Source organism: Chiroxiphia lanceolata, chromosome 1 (assembly GCF_009829145.1).
Source record: "Chiroxiphia lanceolata isolate bChiLan1 chromosome 1, bChiLan1.pri, whole genome shotgun sequence".
NCBI lineage: Eukaryota > Metazoa > Chordata > Aves > Passeriformes > Pipridae > Chiroxiphia > Chiroxiphia lanceolata.
In genome coordinates, this window is record NC_045637.1 from 13,859,973 (window position 1) to 13,886,719 (window position 26,747).

The following is a 26,747-nucleotide window of genomic DNA, read 5'->3' on the forward strand; positions in this document are numbered from 1 at the left end:
CAGTTAGCAATAATTCCACATTCCTGTGATTGTGATTTCCATAATTACGAAGAAGAGCATTGCAGTAATACAGATCCAGTGTGCCTCCTACCACAGAGTAATTGGATCAAAGAGTGGCTGAGGGCTAAATACTAAGTGGCATGATCAGTCCACAAAATCTTTTCACTAATTGATCTTCCCCTATCTGTCATCTCTTTGAAACTGTGCTGTTTATAAACTCTCCTAAGCGATACATTTATCACCCAGTGGATATCACTGGTTAACTACTTTAAAAAAAGTAGGGGTAGTTTAGAAGTACTTTAACACCAATTAAACCACATTTCTTTGCGTGTTTCAGCCAAATTTGGAGAGGTTTTATCCTTGTTTCTTAAAATTCTTGAAATTTGTGTAAGAAAATCAGAGAGAGCTTCTGTGAAACCACACAGTCATGCTGAAGACTCCTTCAGTTTTTTGGGGAACTCTCCACTGTTCAGCGGGAAACAGGGTGGGGGAAAGTGAAAAAAAAAACAAACAGTGGGAAAAAAGCTACCATAGCAGCCACAGACCTAAAACTCTATGGCATGAGTTACTCTTAAAACATTTCAATAACTGTGAGTTAAGACTGATACTGTATTGGTTTAGTTTTTGATGGATAACCCATGCAAATGGGAAGCCTACTAGACATAAAATTTTTCAGGTAATAGGGAGCATTGTGAAGACTGTGAATGGAAGAGATGGATGTGCCTTTCATACAAGATGTTTATTAATTTTTAGGGGCGTTAATGTATCTGGAGTGGTTTCTCTCATTCATGGAAGCAGTAATATCTGAACAGAATTCTAAGCCTATCCTTTTCAACTTTTGCTCTTGTACCACTGCTCTCATCTCTGTCAGTTTATTAGCCTGTGGCATTACTTAGCCCTAAGGCACTGACCTTTTGCAGTGCTGAAGCAAGGGTAAATCCTTTCTGAACACTCTTTGTTTTTGCTGGTGAGATTGCAGAAAGTCCAGGGAACCCCAGCTCTCTGGGTCACGTTCTCCAATGGTGAGATAATTGCCCACAGATGAAGAGAAAAATGCAATTTGAGATCTTCAAAGTTTCCGCACCAGGTGTGCATTGCTGAGTCAAGAGCAGGTATTGACAGGTCACTCACTTCTTCTGCAGCACTGACAGTCCTATTCCTCAGCAGAGGCACGTTTGAAAACATAAGTTAGCAGTCATTAACGCAGGCTTGCAAGCACACAAATGACTGTAGTTAACTCCATGAAATTTGACTTCATACAACTTGTTTTGGAAAGTATTAGACAATGCAAAATATCAACAAAGCAGTTGTTGTGGGTAGGGATTGTTTATGGAGAGATGACTGTCGAGGGATTTTGAGTTTGAAAGAAGATAGGGTCATGTTATCAAGTGCTATTTATCAGCAGCATGTGGTCGAAGAAACTAGGCAGGTGTGTAACTTCTTTTGGAAGAAGAAGGAAGAGTGATGTCTGCCATACATTATATGGTAGAAATATATAGCTAATCCCAATGCATTAGAAGTTCTAAAAAACAAAGTAATTTGGGTTAAGATACGTAGTTTTGAAGAGGTATTCTGAATTATTAAAAATTCTGAGTTATTAAAAATTAAGAGAAAATATTTTTAAAGGATTGGATTGTAAAATGACTGCTTTACATATAAAATAGACACTGTCATATATTACTCTAAAGTCTTAACCTTATTATTTCTATGAGGTAAGTAATGCTATTTTTCACCTGTCTGCTGTAAGGGCTGTATTATAAGGTGTTCTCTTGCTTGCCAAGAAGTAAGGTGGTGAAACTGTTCCATATATTTTGAAATCAGATTAGTTGCAGTATCACACAGACTGTTGGTCCCTTAGATTTGGTGTTCAAGGAGTAACACACACACATATACACCCCTCATTTTATTTTTCTGAGGCTGTTTTACCTCCACAAAACATTGCTAGGCAAAAGGAAACATCATTGCTGGAATGTGCTGACAAGAATTTAATAAAGATGGAGCTGTGCAGCAAGTCTGTTCAGAGTTGATGGAAATAAATATTCACTCCAGGAGTTGAAAGTTGAACACATTTAACTATTGGAAAGGGTCTCTGTCCTGTCCACTTTGACAGGAAAAATACCCTTGGAAGAGGACATTTCACATCACACTGAAAAGAATATTGAATGTTCTGTGGAGTGGGGGGTCCCATCGTAGTTGCAACTATACAAGTAGTTCTTTCTGTGCTGTTAGTTTCTGTTTGCCCTCTGGGATATTCAAAGGCTGAGGTTATAGCTTCACTAGCATTTTTTCCAGCAAAAAGGCTAGGTTTTAAATATCATCCATCACTTTTCTCACCTTTCCATTCTGCTTGTGTGGCAACAGAATGGAGAATCAGGGAACTGACCTAGATTAAAGATAAGTTTGTTTTATGCAGCTGCACAAAGTGGTGTATGTTAGAGTTGGTGGGGGTAGTTAGGGAAGCACATGTATGATCACTAGATTTCAGTATTAATCAAACAGGTAGTCTAAGCTCCATTTGGAATAACTAGAATGAATCTTTAAGTAAAGTATTCTGGGGAAGTCCTGCCTTTCTTCACTGACTTTAGAGATGACTTGAAAAGACTTGCGTCCTTGGGCTAAAGTTTGCCATTGTAAATTCTGTCTTCAGTGTCTGTGCAGATTTCACAGTTACAGTTTTGTCTGAAAAGCAGTTTTAACTGCATCATTGTACAGAAGGCTAGGACTAAGTAGTTGGGACCTCTGGAGGTTATCTGGTCCAAACCCTTGGCTCAAGCAGGGCCACTTAGAGCCATTTGCCCAGGACTGTCGCCAAGGATGGAATGGAGACTCCAGTCTTTCTGAGCAACCTGTTCCAGTGCTTGGTCACTCTCATAGCAAAAAAGTGTTTCCTGATGTTCAGATGGTACCTCCTGTGTTTTAGTTTGTGCCCATTTTCTCAGTCTTGTCAGTGTCCTCCACTCTGTCCTCTTCACACGCTCCCTTCAGGTATTTGTATACATCAGTGACATCCCCCAGAGACTTCCTTTCTCCAGGGTGAACAGTCAGAGCTCTCTCAGCCTGACTGTGTGAGGTGCTCCAGTCCCATAATCCCACAATTAACTTTGTGGCCCTTTGTTGGACTCTGCAGTGTGTTCATGTCTCTTGTACTGGGGAGCCCAGAACTGGACACAGCACTCCAGGTGAGGCCTCACTAGCACTGATCAGAGGGGCAGGATCACCTCCCTCGACCTGCGGGAAGTACTTAGCCTAATGCAGCGCAGGATGACATTGGCTTTCTTGGCAGCAAGGGCACACTGCTGATTCACATTCAACTTGGTGTCCACCAGGACCCCCAAATCTTTTATGGGTGAGTGGTACCTGAGATATTTGCATATCTGAATTATCCCCTCCAGCTAATCTTTTGAGTATCTTAATATATCTGAATGGCTCTTATTTTGAGAAAGAGTAAGTCAGCTTTGTGATTGAGATTTCACAAATTGCTCTCAATTTTAAATCACAAAAAATAACCTGGATATATATAGGGTATCTTCAGAATCCCGCAAGTATAGCACATTATTTCTGAGAGTTTAAATAACTCTTCCATTTGATCCTTAATTCCACCAACATTTTGTATTTTCTGTGGATCCAACCTTTAACAGTTTCTTCACAAGTGGACATTTTATCCTTTACATACAGTGTACAGTTAGCCTGTGATTTGCATTACATTCAAATAATAGGTATGAAAAGACTATCCAGAGCTACAAATCCTTCTTGGCCACAAGGGCACACTGCTGGCTTATGGACAGCTTGTTTTCCACCAGGACCCCCAGTAACTTTGGGGACCACTAAGACCCTTTTGTTCTCCATCATACAAACTGATCCTATGAACTGGTCGTATGTGCAGGTTTATCTCTTTTGTAAAGTTCAGTGACTGTGGATTGTCAGCATTTTACATCAGCTGTATTTGTCTTCTGATAGCTGTGAGTATGGATAAAAGTTGAGAGAATTTACAGAATCACGGAGTAGTTCAGGTTGGAGATCATCCAGTCCAACCCCCCTGCCAAGGCAGGGTCACCCAGAGCAGGTGACACAGGAACACATCCAGGTGGGTTTTGAATGTCTACAGAGAGGGAGACTCCATGACCTCCCTGGGCCACATTAAGGGATTTAAAAGATGTAATCAGAGCATAGGACCAGTTCTTCAGTTCCTTTTACTTAGTGGTAACATATTTGTTAAGAGAAAAGCACTAAGAGGCCTGGTGTAATGAACAGGATGTTAATTTAATTTGCTAAGTATTTTGCCTAGAATTTGCTGAACTGTGTCTTAAAGCTCTTTATGTGGAGTATAAAAATGTTAGTGGGACAGATATTTTTTACGTGTTTTGGTGGCAGACATCTGCTGCAGATACTAATGTTGCATATTTTCAGTGAACCCACAACACTTTGCCTTTCAGCACAGATTTCAGAGATTTCACATTCTGCCACCTATTTCCCCTTGCCTTGGAGTCTGCTGTCAATATACAGCAAAGTTGTGTTTTTCCCCCCCCCAAGAATGTTACTTTAAAAAGAAAAAAAAAGAAGCAGCTATGTGAAGTCTTGCCTTTGGGTGAATTTCTGAACTGTCTCTTCTAGGAGGTTGCATTTTCTTTGTTCCAAATGCATAAACTCAGGGCTTTGCTGAGGAAGGGCAAAAGCACTGCCATCGAAGAACACTCTTGCATGGATTCATGTCATTTATCAATGAGCAGTCTATCCATTAGTGTTCACAAGTAGTTTATAATTCTCTCTGAGTAGACAAGGGTTTTGTGGTTCATACTCTTTGTCTGACAAAGTGCCTATAACGCTTTTGCCAAAGGCAGAGTTTTTCAAGGCTTAGCTTCCCTAGTGCCAAGGACTCTTCAAAAGCAGTCCAAAAGCCAAGTACAAGTACTGTGGTAATAGAAAAGGCTTTAAAACCTTTTGTATTTGTTCACACAACTGTTTCAGTGTAGAAAATCCTACCTTTAAGCTTCATTAACTTTGTAAGACTGCAAACTAAGAGTCTAGTGTTTCATGCATTTAACTTTTAAGACAATGGGCATTACAGTTGAAATGCAGACTACAAGCAAGAAAGAAAATATGGATTTCCACCCCACAACAAAGTACTGTGAGACCCATAGTTCTGCAGCACTCAAGCATAATCCTGGAGTGAAGTTTTATGTGATCTATTCATAGAAAAATGCAAAATCCTTTGAGCAACACACAAGAGGATGAATTGACCTATGAAAAACCAGAGTAATAACTGTAAACTTGAAGACAAGGATGTCTTTGCCATGCTGCGTTGCCTAAAATCTTTTAGCACTGTCCACCCATCTAGGATGGATGCAGTGATAAAACTTCTAAGTCACTGCTGATAGGTTTTCAAAATCCTGCACTCTTACTACTCTACAAACAGTTTGATACAATGAAATACCTATGCTGGTGTGCGTGGGTGAGATCTAAGTGACAAAATGTGGAATGGCTGAGGAGTTGGAACTAAATGATCTTTAAGGTTCCTTCCAACCCAAACCATTCTGTGATTCTGTGAATATGTGCAAGTACTGAAATCCCAGATTCTGTGAAGTGTGACTTGATTTTCCGGTGTGTACCAGCCACAAGGTACACAATGTTGAGTATATTCAAGTCCAACATTAAATAAGTATCTAAACAACATATATGGAGCTTACAGGAGTTCTGTCTTGCACAAAAAGTACAAGTCCAAATGTTAGAATATGCCATTTAAATGGAAAACAAAGAAGCCTTGTGATACATCACAGTATGAACACTAACTCTTTTTTATGGTTGTTCTGTAAAATTTATACAATCATCAGATTTTATACAATACACTTGAAATAGCACAGACTGAATTCCAAGTTGCTTTCACATAAGAACCTACAGGCTCATACAAGAATTGTGTGAATGACTTTGCAATGCTATTGCTTGAGAAATTCTAGAACAGCAACATATGACTAAGTACTGGATTTCTGTATGACATCTCTGCAGCCATGTAAACTCTCAGTCTCCAAAGTAAACTCCCTGCTTCCATTGCTGTCTGCCTTTCATTTCTATTGATGAACAAAATTCAGCAGTCTGCTGCTGTCTGAATTCAGTTTTTCACATTTGTCATCCAAGCAGAGGGGATTGCAGAACCTTTAAGATTCAAAGTAGGGTTGTTTTTTTAAATCATCAATTTTAACTATTCCAACAGTGTTGTTAACTTAAAACTTGCCATCTTTTGCAGAGATTGTTCAGTTTTTAAAAGTGGAGACAAATTAGTACCAGTGTTTAAAACACTGTGGGACTGCACTCAGTTCAAGATGCCTTTTGTTTTGCTTGGGAAAGTAGGAGTGGCTCGTAAGAAACACCTTGACCAACTAGTCCTGATGTCTGTAAATTCTTAGAGGTCTTAGGAAATTTCTTTAATTTGTTCTGTCCTTTTTATTTAATCCAGAAAATATTCTTTGTCAAAAAAACTTCAAGCACCAGAATAAGGAAATAAAACTAGACCCGGCTGCTACTGCAGCCTTAAAGCAAAGCCACTGTAGTGCCACACATTTCTTAAAACACTGTTTTTTGTTTTTTTCCAGACCTAAAGATTTTCGATGGAAGTAATAGCAATAAGTGGAGAAGAAGTGCCATCAGGAGTGTCTCTCCTCCTTGAAAGAAAAGTCTTCTAACATGGAAGCATCTGTGCATCTCAGTCAACTCTTCTATACTGAATGTTTCTAACAGCTGTTAACAAACTTGATTTGGCAAGATTATGAAAATGATTGTATTTGAAACAGATAAAAATAGATATTATCTTGTTAATACCACCTGTACTCTGCATTGTATGATCTGGTATTTATTAGTGGCATTTGGTTCAATACTATTATTAAAGAATTGATACCTTTTTAATGAATATTTGCATCTCATAGAAACAGTACATTGATTACTAAAATGAAGTATCTCACTCTAAAAGCTGCAAAACTTGAATTCTGTGCCGCAAGAGCAGTCAATAATTTTGGTTACCAGCCATGGCTTTTCATCCTCAGTCTTTGACCCAGTATAGCTGATTTCACTAAAGAGCTTTTTGAAATAACAGGCAGTAAAGGTTGGATTACAGGGAGATACTCTTCCTTTTTTCCACCCTTAAGCACAAACCTGATTTTCATTCAAGCCACCAGAACACGATTACTTACTTTAAAGAACATATTACATTTTTATTATGAAAACCAAGTGAGAAAACGGAACTTAAGTGTTGAATGATGCAAAAAAGTCTTAAAAATTACTTTGCTTTTGCAAGCTACTTCCCTGAAATTGCTTACTGCTTTTCTGCATGGAAAACCCTCAAGCCAAATCTGTTGTGTAAAGTGAAGCACCTGTTGTTTTCGGTGTTGTGGAAGATGCTGATATGTTACCTACAAAATTTGGCAATGTTTGGTGAGGAGAATTTGAGTTTTCTATATTTGTTTTATACAAGCGTCATATGGGAAAAAAAACATTGGTTTGTTTATAATCATATTTCATTAAATGAAATAATGGTTTGCTATCAGGCATTTCTTTGGCATTCAGGTGGGCTTATCCCAGGAAACATTCCTACCCTGTGAATATGCAGCCTGCATTTCCAAGTCAGTAACATTTTGGTAACAAGTGAAAGTATTTTTAAAAGCACTAGGTTGCAGTAAATGCTCTTTTCTGTCCAAGGACACAGTACAGAGGGTTTATTGGTAATATATGGGTGGCATCAGCTATTCATCATGTGCTGAATACTCCAGTCAGCAACTTCAGTTCCTTAGGTGGTCTGGAAAAAATACGAGACACTCTTGGTTATTCAGAGACTGGATTTGGAGGAAATCTTAACTGTCTGTGTCTTACTTTTTTTGGCAAACATACAAATCTTGAATAATACTTTTATAAGTTGGTAGTGCCCACCAGTTAGTTACTTATTATTACCAAGGTATGCCCAGCGAGTGACTGTACGACCAATGACACCAGAAGTATTCTGGTCAGTGGGGTGCCAGTAAATGGTATTTTAGATATAAAGTTAAAACAAATTAACTAACAGGAGGCTCAAAGTCTTTCTGAGACAACACAGGCAGAATTGCTTGAAGGCTGATTTTCCATCAGTGACCTTCTCAGTCACTTCCACAGGACCTGCAGGTCACCCACTGTGTCTCGGAGAACACATGGGCAGTACAACACAAGGGCAGGAGTGTGCCAGCCAGGGAGGGCACAGGGAGTTCACATTTGGGGTAAATTATTGTGGGTGTTCACAGCCAAGTACCAGTAGGGAAATTAATCCTGTGGCACAGGCATTACCTGTATTTAGCTGTAATAATATCTTTCTGAATGGCAGCTGTGTGTGCCAGGCTCTCCCTGCATGTCTGTGCAGAGAGCTGTGCTCACTTGGGGCCTCAGTGTTCTGTAAAAACCAGGGCTGAGAGCTGCTGAAGGATGAGGTCCATAAACTGCATTGTAGTTTTCTACCACATTCTACTTCAAATGCAAGTGCAGGTAAGGAACTGACATTCAGCTCACATTCCATCAACTTTTATCACCTTTCTCCAAGAAAGTGGTGGGAGTTAGGGATGAAAGAAATTATGGGAAAACAAGCACAGCCTACAAAGGTATCCAGCCCCCAGGCAGAGCTTGCCCATGGTTAGTCACATGTACAAATGGTGTGTGTTACTAATGAGGTTGAATTCTAGGTGAGATAATTGGAGATTACACAGTAAAGGTACCTGTTATCTTCCTCCTGGTGAACTAAGGGAGCTGCTGGGGTGGCCAGAGGTGAAACCTGACAGGTTTTTCTTAACTGAGAATGGAGAGACCTCCTGCATGCAGGGATGAGCAGGAAGACAGCCCTGAGATGCACAGACCAGTCTCTCCATCTCTGTATGAGGCTGAATTAGAAGTGTCCCAAATCCATGCTTTCAGCTTAAATGGCCATTTTGAGCTAAGTCTTGCTTTGATGCTTAGTCTCCAGTGTTGTTCAAAGCTGTTCATTGAGTCACTTCATAACTTATCTTGTTTATTTGTAGATAAGGAATTGCTCTGTGCTCAAGTGATTGGGTTGGCATTTTTCCTTCCTCTCCTCATTAGCTGATCCAAGTTGCCATCCCAACTACACCTGCCAGGTCTTTTGACTTTGGCATGTCAATATGTGAAATCTCACCTCCACAGATGGTACAACCAACTCATCGCACAGTTACTCTCCACATTTGTCCATATATAATTTTAAAAATAAGGCTAAATAATGTTTATACTAAGTGCCTACACCCTTTAAAATAAAACTGTTGCCCAAAAGTGTTGAAAAAGGGGAATGTATTTCTTTCTCATTGCAATCTGTCCCCTAATCTAATGCAACTGTTCAGAGTTAAAAATCAAATGAATACAGAATTACCGTACAAAAGCCTGCCACTTTTATTTGCATACAAAACAGAAATGAAAGAGGTTCACAATAAATTATCAGTGTGCTCCCACAGAACATTCTTGTGTATTTATATCATGTGAGTTAGAAAAAACAACACCCTGTTAACGTATGAGTTCTTTGCAAAAGGGTAATAAGCTGGGTTCAAGGAAACCTGATTATGATTGTTCTCCAGTGAATTTAGTCAGGTTACTCTGCTAGAAAAGCAATTAATCCAAAACCAACAGAACGTAATCAATTAGGAAAAAACTGATAACAAACATTAACTTTTCTGGATGGTTCTACGTACACCAACTAGCTGGACGCATGTTTTTATACAGTTTGAATAGTGAACAGAACAGTACTCCACAGAAAGATCTACAAGTGACCTTTCATCATCATCTAGCACCAACCCACTAACAACTAAGCTTCTGGCATGCAAGATAATTACCATTATTTGTTGTGTCAACCAGCCATGTACACTTTTTTCTCCTTTAACATAAGAGCCTGTAAACATCTTCCGTGACAGGTGAGGCACCTGGACAAAAGGCCAAACAGATGCACATAAAATGTTTCCCTTTTTAAACAGTTCATTGAGAGGGTTTTTTTCCATTTGCCTTTGTGCGTGCTGGAGTCTTGGCGCTCCTTTTGGCTATCCTCCTTGCGAAGCGACTGATTCCTGGGGATCTCAGTTCAACGGCTTCCATCTCTTCTTGAACAGGAGTAAATTCTGGTTGAGCAAGATGAGGTGATGGATAGGACTGGGAGTATGGGGATGGTAAGGGGTAGGACCCGTGAACTATGTACGGCTGTTGCTCACCATCATAAAGGTCCTCAGGGTCATAGATTTGGTAGGAGTTATGTGGCAACTGCACTACTGGGATGTCTTGATCAGTTGGCTCACCGTATCCACCTTAACCCACCACCACCAAGAGTATTCATATGGTTAACACAGGAGAAGGGGAGTAGAAAATTAAAGCATTCATTAGGAAATTGACATTTTATATATAGATATATTTCTATATCATGTGTGTGAGTATATATATATATAATCTTTAAATACACATCTTTTATTCACATAAAGGAACAATGAAAACATTTAACAAAATTAATAAGCTGGAGCAATTGGAAACCCACCAACAGACAGCCAAGTTAGTTGGAAACCACCACCAGAATTTGTCAAATGTCCATTTGTAATATTGTGCTCATTATACATTGCACACTCTGCCTGCTTTAGCTTATTCCAATTGTGGGCAAGAATACATGATTAACAGGCAAAAGTGGGTCAGCCAATAATTTTTAGCAGTGCCAGGAAGCCAAGTGCATGTACAGCAGCTGTAAGTTCATTAGTGGTAGTCAATATCGTTGCTGGAAAGCACAGAGCAGTTCAGCATCCATCTCTGACCTTCAGCCCAATGAGACCTGAACCAGAATGAGCCTTTCACCTTCTGGATTGGTAGCCATTGTAAGGGATTGGGCCTTAAAACAGGAAATGAACAACGGGGAGGGGAAGTGAGGAGAAAAGGATAGGAAGAGACGACAACAAAAACATTCAGGTAAGTAAAACATACAAATCAGCTCAGGGCAGATTAAACTGTAAACATCAAACAAATATGCTTTACGTGTAACATCTGTAGGGACTAGTGCTTTACTAATTTCAGTTTTAGGTTGGGTGACATAATTGTTGGTAATTGTGTTAACTTCCTCCTATGGCCTCTCCGTGCTATAACGAGAGGGGAAAGTAGGATACAGAGAAGATGTAGAAAGAATCATTTTTCCAGATGGCTTTCACTGGTTAATGATGGACACGTGCATCCCTGTGCCAGGTTACACTACTATGGTTTTAGTAAGGGTCATGCTCTCATGCCACTCAGAGGCACACGGAAGGGGAAGTTCAGCAACACGCTTGAGAAACTACAAATGTAAAAAACTCTGCTGTCACAAACATTACATGGTGGGGGTTCAACACAGAGACCGCTGAGATGGAGCAGGCTCATACAGCTACACAAACACGTACAGGACAAAACCCACTAGGCAGGATCTGTTTTACAGGCCGGGATCAGATGGTGGACTTCCTTCGGTCACTGTGCTGGGGTCACCTTCTCTTTGTGCTGCAGTCCCACAAAGTACAGCCACACTGGACATGCAGGTTTTTAGGGAGCTGCCACATTTTAGCACAGGGTTCAGCAGTAGCCTCCATCTTACTTTGGCTGTTAGAAAATGCCACCCTCGCCTGTGCAGACAGCAGCTGCCCCAGCTCCTGACTACTCACCTCCCATGCCATAACCAGCGCAGGAGGACGGATCACAGTACCCAGGGGGACCAGAAGGACCCTGTGAGCCTGGGGGTCCCATGTGACCAGGGGGACCTCGTGGGCCCGGTGATCCTGGCGGTCCTGGGCTGCCAGTTCGACTTTCTCCTGGAGGTCCTGCATAAAAAGGGGGAGATGAAACAGCTGAGTAGTGTCTTTCATGAAAGCAGAGATTTGAGGCCACTTTCCTTGGCCTGGAAAACATGGCACTGAGTGTGCTACAAACACTTCCAAGACAGTCTGAGCAGAGCAGCTGGGCATCCTGGCTCTGACTCTCCTGGGCAAGCTGAGGGAAAGACTGCAGCCTCTGGCAAGGAAGGCAAAGCAGCAGCCCAAGAGGAGACCTGCTCCCGATGAGCCGCCTCCTCTGGCCACTGTTTCCTCTTCCTTGCCAGACACAGCTTTTAGCCAGAAATTTATACTAAAGTAAATGTTTCACCAAGCATCAAACTTCCAGAAAGGCAGTTTCATGGGGGAGGGACAGTCCTGGATGCCTGTGCAGCTGTTGATTTCCCCCACTCCCTTTCCATACAGTTTCTGAGTAATGCTGTGCCTTGATACCAGTGCTCTCATGACCAAAATATCCTAATTAAGTCAATGCAATTTTACTCCCGTTTCAACAGGACATGGATATCACCCCTTGAGTCAATGAGAAAACAAATGCAATTAGTCCAGACAACTTTCTTCCCCTTCAAGAACCCATATCTAAAAATAATACTTAAAAAAAATTTAAAAGTTGGGTTTGGAGAAGCAGTTTATTACAGGGAAAAGGAAACTACTCGTGTGACTGACAATACCATCATGTGGCACATCACAACATATTAACATAATAAGAAGGTTATGACAGTTAAGGTGCCTGAACTGCTGACTTCTGCTGCTTGAGCCTTAGAAGCGAAAGACAGAGCCAGTCTGAGCTGCTTTGCACTTGGGTCAGAGTGGTCTAATGCAGATGCTTCAAATGTAACTTTACCTGTAGATCCTGGTGGGCCTCGGGGTCCTTGTGTTCCAACACCTGGATTGCCTTTTTCTCCTTTCTCACCTGGTAAACCTAAGGAAATAGTATTCGGTCACACTTTGATCAAAAGTGTGGGCAGTGTTTATTAGTTAACCAGGATTATAGTTCCATATGTTATTTTTCATCTAAAACCAGATGGCAGAGAAGGAAGGAGGTGAAAATTAAAAATTATTTGGTTCTTTTTCCATCCCTTCCCTGACAGCCTCTCAAGGGAAATATGTCATTCCTGAGGTCTTAAACATTCCTGCTGCCATGGTGGTTTCATGGAGGTGGTATGCAGAGGCATCAGCCAGTTTCCAGGCTGCACTTCCTGCTGGAAAGCTGCCTCTGGTCTATAGCAAGGTGCAACGACTTTAAGTCAGAAGAATCCTCAGAGCCTCAAAGCTGTTTATAAATTTTTCATTCTACAGCCAATTTTTCTTCAAACATTCACCCACTAAAGAGTGGTTCAGGACAAGATGGTTCTACATACACGTGGTGAGAGCTGTAGTGGGTTATGGCAGAATCTTGCTGAAACACAAGAAAAGGAGTTTCATCAAAAATCTGTCAACATCTGTCCCCCACAAATAAAGCCCAATCCAAGTGTTTCCCAGTCATAAAACTCTGATGTTCCAACATGCACAGCCAGTGAGTTGTTCCTGCACTTGCTCATGGCACTAAATTTCTATCCTTGGGTCTGATTCATGGAGGTCACAAATCTAGTAATTCAGAGAAAGCAGTGCCTTCTTCCAGCTTTCCATCTCTTTCTGTGCTACCACTATGGTATCCTATACAAACACTTTCTATATGCAGCCATCACAATAAGTGGTGTCAAACTATAGTAGGTGTCAAAACCATAAATTCCAGACCCTGAGTTTCCACTGATGACTTGGAAACTCTCATAAAGTCTGTGTTTGATTTGGATAGTTCAAAGACACCAAACCCAGGCTGGTTTGTGGGACTCCCCCCCGCATTTTCCCCGACCTCCCTCCCAGCACTGGTAATTGCTCTCCCTGCTTCACAGCTTACCCAGTTACAGAGTCAAAGCCAATATAGGGCACCTTCATCAACACAAACCAGAGAGAAAACAGCTGCTGCCCTGGAAGGAGCAGTATCTACAATTTCAGCTGATTCTTTCCTTCCCCTCTGCTCAGGTAACTGCTACTTTTTAGGGCAAAGTAGATGGAGAATACCTCATTATTTCAAGGAGTCATAGAAGATTTTTTTTATCTTCATGAGCTAATGTCTGATGGAAGTAAGTAAATAAATACAAAGTCTAAGTGGGGAAAAACTTGTAATTAAAACCCACTGGCACTGAATTGCTCACATGAAGTTTATCAAATAAGAGTCTGCTGAACTGCAGGGGATTCAGTATCTGCTGAGGAGTTCTGGGTCTTCTGTGGAACAGGAGGGCAACATATCATGTGACCCAACACAGGCCACACCTCTGCAAACAGTAACTCCACATTGAGCACAAAATTTTCAACCAAATCACAATGAGCTCTTTGTCTTACCTCTACAAGGCTCTTTGCCACTGTCCTAGCATAATTAAGGTATTTCTTGTTTCCCTTTAATGCCTTTTATTTCCTTCAATTCCAAAATTTGGAGGGGAGGGGTGTTTTTTTCCAGATACCTGAAATTTGCTTAGCCCTGTCTTGCTTCAAACAGATGGAGAAACTCATCTGTTGCAATGCTCTACTTGTGCTGCAGGCCTTGTAACAAGGTGAATGTATCCAAATTATCTCTTACCACTCAAGACCTGTAAGGAAAGGCTTGCAATTTGCAAAAGGCAAGGTCTGTATGTGTGAATTGCATTTTTTTTCATAAGAAGACTGGCCCACGACAACCTCCTGGAATCTACACAGATGTTTATTATAACAATCACTGCTTATCCTACTGTATGATAATATTACTTGGTGACTTCAAAGACAATGGCCACAATGTTTTCAAATCACAGCCTTCAGGCACTCTTATTATTCTTAAAACACACAAAACCACATACCCACATGTGATGTTCACAGAATAAAATGGCAGTAAGAAATGCTAAACATGGAACAAATCTACTCAGGCTAAGAATAAAATGTTCATTCTGGAACAAGTGATGAAGCTCTTGTGCAGGACAAACCTCCTTTGAAATCACATGGATATCAAGATCTTAAGCAAATACTGAAGGCCAAGATAAAAGTCTACCTTAGGCCTCTTTTAGTCTAATTTTCAGTAAAGTTTATCCAAGTTAAAGAGAACATAAACACTGAAGCAAGAATATCCTATTCCTAAGGCAAAATGCTCATGAGTTAAAAATCGAGCACTCTATGGGCTTCCCTAATGGACTCAACAGACTCACAGACCTCTTGGCTTGCTCCTAATAAATGACAGAACATTCAAAATTCACCCAAGTCACTTTTGCTGCCATTAGAGCACGGCTTACAGAAAGCCAACCAGACAAGCCATCACTCTCCATGTGGGTTTACTGCAATGATTAATCACCCTCAGGGATGAAAGTGGGTATCAAAGTTTGTCATTTGAGCCTTCAGATCCCAGGAACTGCTTTCTAATTTGTGCACTGGACATACTTCAGCAATACCTTCAAACTGTCTCTCCCCCTTCCCATTAACCACGTTTTCATGTCTTGTCCCCATCCAAACTAAGCAATGGCTTTGGTTCAGCCCTGGGGAGATCACAAGCAACTGAAATCAATTATTTCCAACGCTCCTCTAAAGATAACTCTGATAGCATCAGTTATTAAAAACAGAGCCAAACTCATGAACACATTCTCTAGCAAAGAAAATTAAATTTCCATGGTTCCTGCACCAAAAGGAAATCTCAGGTATTGCTTATCTAATTTTGTCTTTAAGAGGATACTGTCCTGCAAGAGAACTGCAATTCTCCTGTGAGGAGAATATTGCAATTAAGAAAATGTCCACTTTTAAAGATGTTCAGCTGTGACTATAGCATATAATAACACAGGGTTGTCATTTTTTTCTTTTCTAATCCAGATGAAGCTAAAATTGGAAATAAAAGTATTTAATTGACTTAACTGGCAAAAGTTCCATTTAATTCCGCTGGAATTTTGCCATCACAGCTGTAAACATGTGTCTTTTGATAACACATGTTCAACTGACTCTTTCATATGAAGCCAGGAAGTAAATACAGATCAAACTGTGCTTGAGAACAGTGACTTTCCCAGTGACAGCCTAGGTATTTATTGTACTTTAATCATAGTTGGATGGGGTAAGTAGCCTTAAGTTTTATGCGTCACTTCAGGCCACATAAGAGCCAAAGTCCACTCAATAGTAGAAGAACTGCACTTTCACAGCATCTGAAAGCTAACAGTACCTCAGAATAAATTTTACTAGGGCTTTTCCATTTTTCCTCAAAGTTGAGAAAACTACTCATCTATTACAAAAATAATTGAAAACAAAAAAAAAAAAAAAAAAGAAGAAAAAAGCGTGCTGAATCCTTGGGGATTTTATATTATTTTGCAGTTTCAACTAGTTCCTGGGCACTGAGAAGCCAGACACTAGTTAAGTCCCAGTTCATAAACATAAAATTAAAACAAAAAATATTTGAACTAGCTGAAATGAAAATAGAAACCAGTGCTGTGAACCAGTTAAAACAGAGATTAAAATAGAAATTAAAATTAAAATAGAGATGCATTGATGTCAATAATTAGCGTTTGGGGTTTTATGTATTTATGCAAATAAGTAAGAGAGCAAAATTCTAGTAATTTATCTGGGAATATGTACTGTAGGGGCCTGGTAATACAATGTGGCCTCTCAGCTGGCAACAGACACTGAGAACTGAATCTGTCAGGAGAAATGACTTGTCTTTTCTCCCTGAGGTGGTCTTTCTTGGAAGGACCAGCTTAGTGCTTTATTAGTGAGAGAACACATCCAAGAATGGGACATCCTGGACTTAGAAGTTCAAGTGAAGGTTTCAAACAGAACTCCAAAACACTCTCTGAATCCCAGTCTCTTTCCAAAACATCTGATTAATGCTTGGCAGAGTGACAAGGTAAACAAGGGAAGAGAAGCTATTGGCCAGGCAAGTTAGCAGGGAAGCTCACTGGTGTCTCTCACTGCTGACATATTCCAGTAAAGCTCTCTTTGGTGCACGACTTCTGACCAGTCCCACACGCTGCTTTCCAAAGTGCCCCTTTCTTACAGGCTGGGATTGAACAGGTGGTAGGCAGGAGAGGCGAGCAGGAAGAAACATCTATCCTCCTGTCCCACCTTTTTCTCTTCCCACTCTACCAACACCTTGCCACTCAGCTCAGAGCCAGTAACATTCTTGCAGCAATCCCAATAATTTGAGGGGAAAAAAGCAACACTACTAAATAAGCAGGTGTTGTTTCCTTCTAATGCCTATGACTTCTCAGTACGCTCTGCAGCAGTGCATTTTCTGAACTTAAAGGTGGAGCCTGACTTTCAGAGTTGCTGATCTGGCACTGGTCTTGAACATTAAATTGACTTCATATACAACCAAAATGTTGATGACATCAGTGAAAAGAAACACATTGTTCATAAAGACTTCCAAGTGGCTGGCTGGAGATCTTCAGGACAGGACTACACATCGTGTTTGCCAAACAAGTTAAAGGCAAACAATGCTTCAGAACACACCAAGGGATGGAGTCTGACTCCATTTACTCTCTTCTCTGTAGTTATTGGAAAATTAAAAACCCTTCCATATAGAAGAAGAGTAATTTTAGTCTGCTCCCTCCCTGTATAATATGTAATTAGGAATCAAGTGATAATTGAGAATGCATGAAAAACTTCCAGTCATTCTCCACAAGCATGACTCTGGTTACAAGAATTTTTAATTTTCATTTCTGCATTTTGGGGTTAGCTTAGAGAAATTCCTTAGAAACAGATTCCGAAATATCCCAAAGGTCTGTAGCAAAAGGTATCTTCCTGCTAAATAAAGTGCTATTATATCAAACACACATCAGAATAAAGATTCAGTTGCTTCTGAAGAAATTAAATCCCCAAGGACTAATAAATTATGATATGCTTTTGCCTACTTTCTGAAGGAGCTCCTTCCTCTTTCTTCCAGATTCTCTTTAAGGCTCCAGTTACATGAACATCCTAAAATCCCATTTTCACTCCAAATAAACCAGCCAATTATTTTGTCTTTTAAGTTTACACGTGGATTCTTGATTCTTGAAACAATATCATTTTAAGCTGTTAAGTATTGTAAAACACTCCCAATATTTGGCATCACATTTCATGAAAATCTGCAGAGCTCTGGTTGGCTGATTGTAATTCTGAAGGATGCTTGAACAGAACTTGCTCTCTAATTATGAAACTCCCCACAAGTACTACCTGTCAAAATCAGTCCCTTCTAACATCAGTTATCTATATAGAGAAGAAAAGAGTAATAAATACTCTTTTCAATGTGTTTTTACCCTAACTGTACTCACTCTGTTCCCAATGCTGCTTCTCCGACATTATCAGCAATGAGTTAACCCACATCCTATTTCATTTAAATGACTGTATCTAAACACTCTGTGATTTCATAGCAGTACAACATGTGTGTCTGGGCCTCAGCACAACAAATATAATGGAAAATGCTGGACAGGTTTCCTTTTCTGTAGCCTGGTATTTTGGTTCTTCCATTCCCAAAGTCCTAGCTTAAACAATCTATTCCCAAGAAGCCATTTGATACATGCTAGTATTAGTGTGGAAGCAAGTACCCTGAAATCTGCATTCAGTCTCTCCAGGTCATCCTTTTTAAATTCAGTTAGTTCCTCACTTGCTTTCTCTTCCAATCTTTTTTTCTACTTGTCTCATTCCTCCTTCTTTCTGGACAGTGTCTGGATTTTGCTCAGCTGGAGCAGGCAGGCATGACTGAGGGGTCAGTACCTGAAACCTTGACTCTTTTTTTTATTTATTTTTCAAAAAATAATTGGAATTACAGTCTCACAGGTTCACTCAAAGACTTTCTTTTCAAAACAATGTTTTAACTGTGAGTATCATGGCTACTGTGAACTGGAACTATTAAGCTCCTGAACTGAACTGTTCCTGAACTGCACAGCCTTCATAGCAATTAATTTTTAAAATGCTAGATAGCAGATTTTGTAACAGCAACACCAATTCACTGCTTTTGAATATCACATAAGTCTCTTGGGTTTCTGGACACCTCCTCATGTTGTGGCCTTCAAAGCACTTTCACAATTTTAGATCTACTCAGTATTACCTCTGTGAGGTTAGTGCTACTTGGGGACACCAAAGATTGCCAGGGTTGCACAGAGAGAGAGTAAATCAAACATGGAGCTTGTTTCTTTATTAGACAATGCTGGTGGAGAAACAGAGAAGGGGATCTAGCCTACACATAAGAATACATAAGAGAGTTCTTGTAAATGTTAAGTGTATTACTTCTCTCTGACCTCACCATTTCCATAAACTAGGAATTTTTTTCTTTTCCTTAGCAACCTTGCTCCATTCAGACAATTGTGAGTCAGAAATTTCTAGACTGACACATTTCATGCTATCAGAAAAGCTCAATCTTTCCCCAACAAGCACCTATCAGTTTTGCACTTGACCTTCTTCAGTAGCTCCTTTGCTGATATATTTAGAGATTCAGTTCACTTCAGAGTCCTACTAAGATGAAAGCATGATGTGATGGGATGTGCACAGTTATGTCCCACCAATCTTCAGCAGCTTAAACATTAAACCTCTGTTTGATCCTGCAAAATCACACTCAGCAAAGCCTGCATGACCTTCATGACAGAGATTCTACAGAGCTTTCATTATGGTCTGTGTTAAACTCACCAACCAACTAGTGAGAAAACTGTTGCTTTGATTTAGATAGGAGACAAAAGCCATCAGAACGTATCAGGAAAAGGAGGTATAACTTTGTATGTGTGAAGTATGAAGCCTACCTCTTTCTCCTGGTCTTCCAGGTTGACCAGGGCTTCCTGGAAACCCTTGCATGCCCGGTGATCCTTGTTCACCCTGTGGCCCTGGAGCTCCTGGCCGACCTGGCTCACCAGGAGGTCCTGCGATGGTTCGTGTTGAGACAGACTGGCTTGGAATCTGGTTCAGAATTGAGTTATATCTTGCCATATGACCTGTCAGGAAAAAAATATCATAATTTTCAAGTTGCAGTGGAAAATCTGGTTCAGCAAAGTTTGAACAGAGCATTGGCAAGTTCTCAAGGCTGTGGTCTGTCATACTTTGATATTATGTGCATGAAGTCGTGTGCTTGTTGGTGGAGAAATAGTGGTTTAGGAAGTACACAGAAAGTGGAAAAACTATTGTGTGGAATTTTACTTCTTTACTTTGGTAAGGGTTTGGGGTTTTTTTTGTATTTTATGTCTATAAAAATTTAAAATTGTTACAGCAGAAGCTTCTGTATACTATAATAGATTGGAGACAATTCTGGCTTTTCTTAGATGGCTGATGCTAATCAGCTCTACTTGGCTTATAAATCCAGTTGAACATAAATCCTGACTGTCTAGCCTAAAACAAACAGATCCCCTTAGATACTTTGAAAAGCATCGTATTTGTAAGTAATGGTGGCAGGAAAAATCCATTCTGGAGATAGAAGCATATGAACTATGGATGTACTTGCCCTGGATGAGCTGTTCACACACTTGACGAGCAACAGCACGAACCATTGCTTGGGACTGAAGATCGCCCTGGATAACAACAGCAGCGGTGTCATAAAACAGTTTGTTGCATCAGTTCTGTGCTGAAAGCGCTTAGAGCAATGAAAGACATTTATCAGTGCTGAGAGATATATCCTCACACATGAGGAAAAAAAAGCCAAAGAAATTTTGGGATTTCGCTGGTTCCCATTACTGTTTCAGCCAGTAAGCCAAGGTCTGAGAAGATAACCCTAATGAGAGATTTGGAGACATGCTTGATGTCTCATACTTCTCGTCTTCAAAATATGAATGTAGCTATATATAAGACCAAGTCTGGAAAAGAAGGAAAGTTTTCTTGACTGCAAAGAGAAAACTATTGTGCCTGTAAACACAGAGAAACATAAATTGTTGGGAAAAGCTTTCATAAGACAGAAGGCAGACAGGAAAAAAAGCATGGCTAATGTGAACATGGACTTACCCGCTCACCCCTTTCACCCTTAGCTCCAGGAGGACCCTATGAAAAGATTCAATACCAAAAATTAATTCCCATTTTGTTCTGCTCAAAATTTTCAACACCTAAAACATTGTCTCCCTTGAAGATTCACAGTAAAGGGAAGGAAAAAACCTGACAAACAAGGTTTCACTGTTATATGACATTGACAAATACACTTCCATTTCATTACTGAACAAAATGTTCACCTCTGGCAACTACATGGAAACAATTACTTTCTCATGTTTTTGTCACACACTGAATTCACTTGTTTAAAATGGCAGCAAGGGCAGGCATACATTTCACATGGCTGAAATTGGTCTAATTATGACAAAATAGCAGTCTGAAATTTGTGGCATTTACTGCACTGAGACTCTTCATCCACTATGAACAGAGTCAGCAAACAGGTTAAACTGCAAAGAAAATTAAGTATGACATTAAAGATAATATAATACTGTAATGATGGTAAGGACTATTATGGATTGGAACAAGTTGACTAGGGCAGTTATAACTTCACCAATGGCAGTTTTCTGGGGTAGCAAGAAAAGGTCTACCTGAATAGGTAGGCAGCTCACTGATACATGATTAAAGCACAGCTTAATTCTATCCTGGGAAAGAAGAAACTCATACAAAGACTGCAAGATTATTTCTGAGATCTCTTTTTTATTACCTTACCCTTTGAGAAAGACAGTTATTAAAGCTCAGTAATTTTTCACCCATCTAGCTGTTTTTTCTGAACACAGTAGAGCTCTTACATGACTCACAGGAATATCTACACTCTAGGAAATTTGGTTCACTATCTGGAACATGTATTTGGACAGGAACCGAACAGTCAACATGTTATATATACTGATAGTAATAAACTCCATAGCTCATCAAATCTCCTTAGTGGATTTCATGATATCACGAAGAAACTATGCAGAACTGGGCATTAGGTTATTATCTTTGCTTATATATTATACATTATCAGTCAATTTAATTTCATTTCCACTTAACCAAATAAAAATGCTTGCATTGGCCTAAATCTCCAAACCAAACTGGATTTTGAAAAAAAATTTCTAGTCTACAAATAGAGTCAGAAATACACACTGCCCCATTCTGATGTCTTTAAAAATTAAATAGAACATTTACTGTCATATATGGAAAAAAACTGAGCAGGTTTTCTAATTAACCAAGTTGTCAAATGTTTAAATATGAATACACAATATTACCTGAACTGTTACAGAGAAAAAAGAGGTCCACTATAAATATTGTCTTTTATATAATTTACATACTCATTTCATAGTTGTATTCCTTTCTTCCAGTCAAACAGTTTTGTTCTGGGTTGTTTTGATAATAATACAAAATAATATCTGAAAGACAAACTTAATACTGGAGGTTCCTAATACTAATTTCAGTTATAGAGAATGTAATTTTCCACTCAAAGAAACTGACAGTCAAATTTATAATAATAATCTAAAAAAAGCCCTGGTCATTAGTCATTTGTTCTGATGTGAACACAGAGTAACCACAAAAGCCAGGGTTTTTTTCATGCAATATTTTTACAGTTTGAAAATCAGAATAATATTTTGGAAATATTCAGGTTAATAAATGGCATACTTGAATTTCCCAAGAGTTGCTAGAAGTTTAAATGAAAGAAAGGAGAAAGTAATTACGCAAAGACTACAAATTCACATAGTTATGTTTTTAAGTTCTGTGTTTTGTGTTTTGACTCTATAATCCCTATATTCCAAACACTGTATGTGAGATCAACAAATAAATTTAGTTACAAAGAATGAACAAAGAAAGATCAATATGATGTTTCATTTAGCCACTAACTGCAAACAGATCATGAGCTATAAATATTGAGGAGTTCTGTCAAACAGTGAAGCCAAGATCAGAAACCAACTAATACACAACAGGAGATAAAGAAATATTAATTAATTTTACTCACAGGAGCTCCAACATCACCTTGTGGCCCCTGGCTTCCAGTAATACCTGGAACACCTGGAGCACCAGGTATGCCCTGCATGGAAAAAGAGAAAGAAAACAGTGGTGATGACAGTCAACATCTGTGAATCTCGATGAGCAAAAGTCCACAAAGCAGACAGTACACAATCAGTTCTGTCAGTCAAAGACTGGAGATGCCAAGAGAGAGGACTGAGAAGTACATGCTGCAGGAAAAAGAGTACCAAAAGCACAGCTCTGAGAAAAGCACGTGAGAAAAATAATGTGGGTTGCTTTCTGGAACAGGAAGGAATTGCTGAACCACTAAATCCTGTGATGTTAATACTGTGTTGAAGGGGCATGACTTGGAATGTTCTTTGTAAAAACCACAGGATAGCTTGGAGAATACTCAGCTTCATGTAACACTTCACACCTATTCAGAAGGCATTAACTTTGCCTAGCTGCCCTAGCTGAGAAGGCTGACACTGATTCTGAAGGCAACATACACCTTACTTTGAAGGATGAACGTCTGCTGTCTTCCTTGATTACTCTGTGAGAGTACCTGCGCTCACCTCCAGCCTCCAGACCAAGCAAAACGTGGCATTTCCCTTCAACTAACAGTCCTAATCGGAATTTTTTACAAAAAGAAAGTCTTGCTCGAAATGTTAAGAACATTCATTCCCTCTATATAGTGCAGCTACTTGCCTAAGCACAAGCTATCAATCTATTGACAGAATAACCCTCTCTCCTTCCCATGGGAGACATTTTTTCTGGAGCTAAGTAAGAGTGGAAAGAAATGACACTGGACAAGCAGCTATCTGCCAACTCCGTGCGTCATGAGAAAATTAACTTCCCTTGGCCTTGGTCTATCCACTGTAGCCTAGATAACAGTGTGACCTATAATCCCCCCAAATCCTGCTGACTTTTACAATAACGAATTCCATAGGCAATACTCACCGTTGGGCCAGGAGGTCCTTGTGGGCCTGTGGGTCCATCTTTGCCAGGAAGGCCCTATAAAAGAGAAATAAAGACAATTTTATCAGCTTCTTATATGTACTTCATGAATCTGTTCTGTTTCATCTAGATATTATTTACTTTTTGTTCTTCAGTTTTGTTTTGCTTTGTTGGTTTGGTTTTTGTTTGGGGAGGTTTTTGTTGGTTTTGTTTGGTTTTTTAATTAATAACTGTTGGTAGTGGTTTCTTAGAAAAAAAAATTCCCTTATTTGCCCTGGGGAGGGTTTATTTCTGAAAAGGAACCATAGTGTCACCAATATTATTAAAAAAAAAAACCATCTAGCTAGTCTCACAATACTTTTGAAATAAGAAGTATTGCAAAATTCTTCATACTGGCCATTTTCACCTCTGAGTGAATTTAATTTCGAACGCTTCTGTAGTGAGATAAATGAGAGGGTTTGCTGTCAAACCTCCCTACCACAAGGTCACGTTTCTACATCTGTTCTCACTGGTTGCAACTATTCACAGTCCCACTGATGAAGTGCTGAAAGATGGCAACTGCGAGTCGATCTCTCTGCCCAGCAATACTGTACATATGTACTAACTATCACTGAGGTCCTGATTCAGGAAGCACCGGGAATGCTCATGTGGTTTACATTATGAACATGCCTCAGAGCTTCCAGAAATGGGAGCCAAAAACTAAAGATAACTTGGAAACTGGAAAGCAAGTAAATCACAAAAAAAAAAAAAAAAAAAAAAAAAAAAGGACTGACCAGATGCAGAGGAAAATACACTATTAATAAAGTATTCTTGCAAATTAACCAATATGCACACTTTGTATCCCTATGCTATAAAGCATGCATTTCTGACCAGCCTGGTGATAAAGCATTCTTTAATTACTACAGCCCTTACAAAGGAAAAATATGGTCTTGTTTCTGGTTCAAGACCACTTTGAAAGGTAGTTTAAGCTGGCAAGTGTTTGGTTTACTGCTGAAAGGTTTGAAAGTGTTTATGCTGACACATATAGTAAAGAACATTCCAGGCCTCAGTATCTCAGAGAGCTTTTTTGGTTTGTACTTTTTCTGAATCTTTATTTCTGACACAGTTTTAGTAATGACTCCAGCATGAACTACTAGTGGTTATGCTTTGCATAATTCAGAAACTATTATTCATATCTGCAATCATATGGCATAAAAAACTGCCTGGGGAATATTATCTGCCATGTACCTGGAAAGGTTTTTTAAAATTCCACCAAAAGGGTGTTTTGATGATAAAATAAGCCACATAGTCAACTCACATTATGTAATCTATGCATCCTTAGACTTGATAAGGAAATACTTTCCTGTTTCACAGTGTAGCCATATGGTTCCTGAAGCTGCAAGGACCAAAGCAGCTCCTGTATCACAGTAAGAACTAAAGCAACTGTAACAGCTAAGCACCATTGAAGTAAAGATAGTAGTAGTATCTTTATCACAGTAGTTTTAAGAGACACACAGAAAAAGGTTGCAAGCCTAGCTCAAATATGTTTGCAAAGGAAAGTGCGTTCATACTCCAAAACTGGTATTCCTAGAGCTAAGAGAGAATGGTATAAGGAAAGAACTTTGAAATGCACTGAAAATTATAAAATAGGGTTTCTAATATTCTCTGGAAGAAGCATTTAGTTGTGAACAATATTTTGAAAAATTCAGTGATAGCTATTCACATTTTTACAATAACATGGAAGTCTCTAAAGGTAATGCAAGCTAGACTTCTCTTTGTAACAGTAAAACCTTCAGGAAGACCGATACCTGCATATTTACGAGCATGTTTGACTTTCAAAGCAAATATGTAAAATCTGCATTTATTTTTGACCAGTTCTAAAGCAGGATGAAAACTGGCTGGACTCTTTCAAGGGTGTAATTTAACTATGAGTAGGGAAATATAGAGCTTTCCACTGACTTCCAGGATCTAGAGTGGATTCCCACAAACTTCTAAAACAAAACAATGCTGTAGGTCCCTCCCTTCTCCCATCCCAGTCAAAGAGTAGAATTAACAGTATGATCAAATTACATTTTCTTGGAATATATTTCACAATTTCTTTATTCTGAGCAGTGTTTTTACTGTTGGCTGCTCAAGAATCACCTCCTGTCCATTCTCCTAAGGTTTATTTCTCTTGGCATTGTGTCTGTATTGCCCCCAGAAGATCACCTCCTACTGTATTAGCTAGATGTGAAAATTGCTATATGTAAATGAAGTCAAAGTGAAGCCTGATTCAAGAAAGATTATGGCAATACCTAATCTCTCATGCAAGTAAAAGACGAAAGATACTTGTTTGTGCTGCCAGCAGGGTTTGAAGATGATGTTACTCAGACCATCTGATGGCCAGAATGGATCTGACACTCATTCTGAACTTGTGAGTAGTGCATAGAGATTAGTACGTACCAGGAAATTGGCAGGAGGACTGGGAATGTATTTCTTCTGGCTCTTTCTCTCATTATTTTTGGTGTGTGTAATGTAGAAGAAAATAGAGCACTGTGGGAATCACAAAGATGTATCTGAGCACTGAAGCCTTAAAGATATTATCTAATCTCCCCTTTATTGAATTCTCCTCCTTGCTTAACCATCTCTATTCCACTGGAATGACTAGAGGAATTACATAGCACAACAGCACTTTCTCTCTGTCACATCCAGGACAGAAATGACTCCGTAGAGAGCCACTGAATCTCCCCCTGTAGCTGCCTGTCCAAGAGCAGGATGGTACAGATTTTGATGTGCGACCTAGGCTGTAGCTCCTAGAATCAAGATGTATATTATCTTGGAAATGTTAGCTCAAATCAAGACATACTTTGCTAATGGTATGAAAAACACAATTATGGAGAAAACAGTGTAGCTCAGACAGAATTTTTATAGGGATTTTAATTCAACGAAATAAAAATGGCATCATGTGTAAAATCTCAGGTCTGCTGACACCATTATAAACTCCTGAGCTTTCAGTAGCCTGGAATTTGTTTGGGGGACTTGTGGAGAGGTGATTTTTCCAGGTAGGACTAGATAACTGGCAAAACTTAACTGAAGCTACTGAGCCCAGGATTGAAAGAGTTTCCTGTAGGGTCTTTT

General features: G+C 39.5%; 2 protein-coding genes across 2 annotated transcripts in view; one reads left to right on the forward strand and one right to left on the reverse strand.

The window, feature by feature from the left end:
* Positions 1–6,898, forward strand: part of MRPL13 (mitochondrial ribosomal protein L13) — a 30,488-nt gene extending 23,590 nt beyond the window's left edge. The window contains exon 7 of the mRNA XM_032693871.1: positions 6,585–6,898. The gene's annotated coding sequence lies outside the window, so the exon portion shown is untranslated. The remainder of the gene's footprint in view (positions 1–6,584) is intronic.
* Positions 6,899–9,384: 2,486 nt separating this feature from the next.
* The window catches only part of COL14A1 (collagen type XIV alpha 1 chain), a 114,539-nt gene continuing 97,176 nt past the window's right edge, over positions 9,385–26,747 (reverse strand). The window contains exons 41-48 of the mRNA XM_032693881.1: positions 23,655–23,708; positions 22,705–22,776; positions 20,760–20,795; positions 20,266–20,332; positions 19,574–19,762; positions 12,670–12,747; positions 11,661–11,816; positions 9,385–10,301 (exon numbers count right to left, since the gene is read on the reverse strand). Coding sequence (XP_032549772.1) covers positions 9,979–10,301; positions 11,661–11,816; positions 12,670–12,747; positions 19,574–19,762; positions 20,266–20,332; positions 20,760–20,795; positions 22,705–22,776; positions 23,655–23,708 — 975 coding nt within the window. The 3' untranslated portion in view covers positions 9,385–9,978. The remainder of the gene's footprint in view (positions 10,302–11,660; positions 11,817–12,669; positions 12,748–19,573; positions 19,763–20,265; positions 20,333–20,759; positions 20,796–22,704; positions 22,777–23,654; positions 23,709–26,747) is intronic.